General features: G+C 43.1%; 1 protein-coding gene across 1 annotated transcript in view; it reads right to left on the bottom strand.

Moving 5' to 3' along the window:
* LOC109959787 (sodium- and chloride-dependent GABA transporter 2-like) overlaps window positions 1-1,305 on the bottom strand; it is a 24,593-nt gene that overhangs the window by 22,546 nt on the left and 742 nt on the right. The window contains exons 2-3 of the mRNA XM_020599436.1: window positions 646-829; window positions 202-336 (exon numbers count right to left, since the gene is read on the bottom strand). Coding sequence (XP_020455092.1) covers window positions 202-336; window positions 646-823 — 313 coding nt within the window. The 5' untranslated portion in view covers window positions 824-829. The remainder of the gene's footprint in view (window positions 1-201; window positions 337-645; window positions 830-1,305) is intronic.

Below are 1,305 nucleotides of genomic sequence, written 5' to 3'. Positions count from 1 at the left end.
AGGTCAACCACATCAGAACTCCTACAGAGACAAACATTCCTTGGAAAACAGCTAAAAAAATTTTGAATACTCAAAAGAGTGTGGCAGAGTGCAAATAACTATATTTTTCCATTAACAATGAAGAAAGCAGAATAGAAAACACATACTTCCTGTATGTCAACTAACTGTAACTAAAGAAATCTGGGCTGAGCTTGTTTTTACCTTCAAACATAGGGCATATCTTCCTCCAGGCAGTGACCCCACCCTCACTGGTGTACTGGCCCAATGCCGTTTCCAGGAAGAACATAGGGATACCACAGAAGAAGAGGAACACAAAGTAAGGGATGAAGAAAACACCTGAAAAAAGACACAGATGAACACATTTCACATGCAGGTAGTGTGAAGAAGGGGTTCGAAAAATATTGTCAGACCATCATATAATACATATTAAGCCACAAATCCCCTAGGATCTATAAGAAAACTAATTATTTAACCAGCTACAAGTGGAATAACAACATCTGTAGTGAATAGAGGCACTGGATGTGTAGGGAGACATATACAGTATGTTTTCAGGCTATCTGCACTGCTTCCATTCAACCTGAATAGCCATTGATTTCAAATTTCAGTCAGCAAAAATCCTCCATATGTCCAAACCCATTCTCTCACCTCCTCCATTCTTGTAGCAGAGATAGGGGAAACGCCATACGTTTCCAAGACCAATGATTTCTCCAGCCATGGAGAGTATGAACTCTGTTTTGTTGGCCCACTTCTCCCTAGGCTGAACCTTTCCCACAGGAGCCTCTTCATCTTTAACAGGGTCCCCTCTGGCTGTTTCCTCAGTCATGGCCACCTTGCACAAAAATGTTTGTCATATTCTCCTCAGCTCTTTTGTATATAAACACTATTCACAGTAAACCGCAACCGAAATAACCTTGGAAATCAACTGGACTTGGATATCTAGATCGAAGACGTTTCACCTCTCATCCAAGAGGCTTCATCAGTTCTGACTGACTGGTGTTGAGTCGGAGATATTTATCCCCCTCGGCGTGGTTTCAGTCCTTAGAAGGCCAACACTGCCCATTAACGACTGAGTCGTTACAGCCCAGTATCAGTGAGGGTCGTTACCTGTCTTTGGATCCTCCCCTGTCAACCGACGCCTATTGTCCTGGTGGGCATGTTTGGGCAGAGATCTCAAAACCGGGTTGTAGATGGAAGACAAGTTGTGTCTTAGTCCACCACCCCTATTTAGTGAGGGGTGTTCTATTTTTACGAAAATAGCTTCCTTAACACCTCTCTCAAACCAGCGATGTTCTCTGGAGAGGATCT

Source organism: Monopterus albus, unplaced genomic scaffold (assembly GCF_001952655.1).
Source record: "Monopterus albus unplaced genomic scaffold, M_albus_1.0 scaffold41.1, whole genome shotgun sequence".
NCBI classification, from domain to species: domain Eukaryota; kingdom Metazoa; phylum Chordata; class Actinopteri; order Synbranchiformes; family Synbranchidae; genus Monopterus; species Monopterus albus.
The sequence above is the reverse complement of the archived record's forward strand: the minus strand, read 5'-3'. Positions and strand labels throughout refer to the sequence as shown.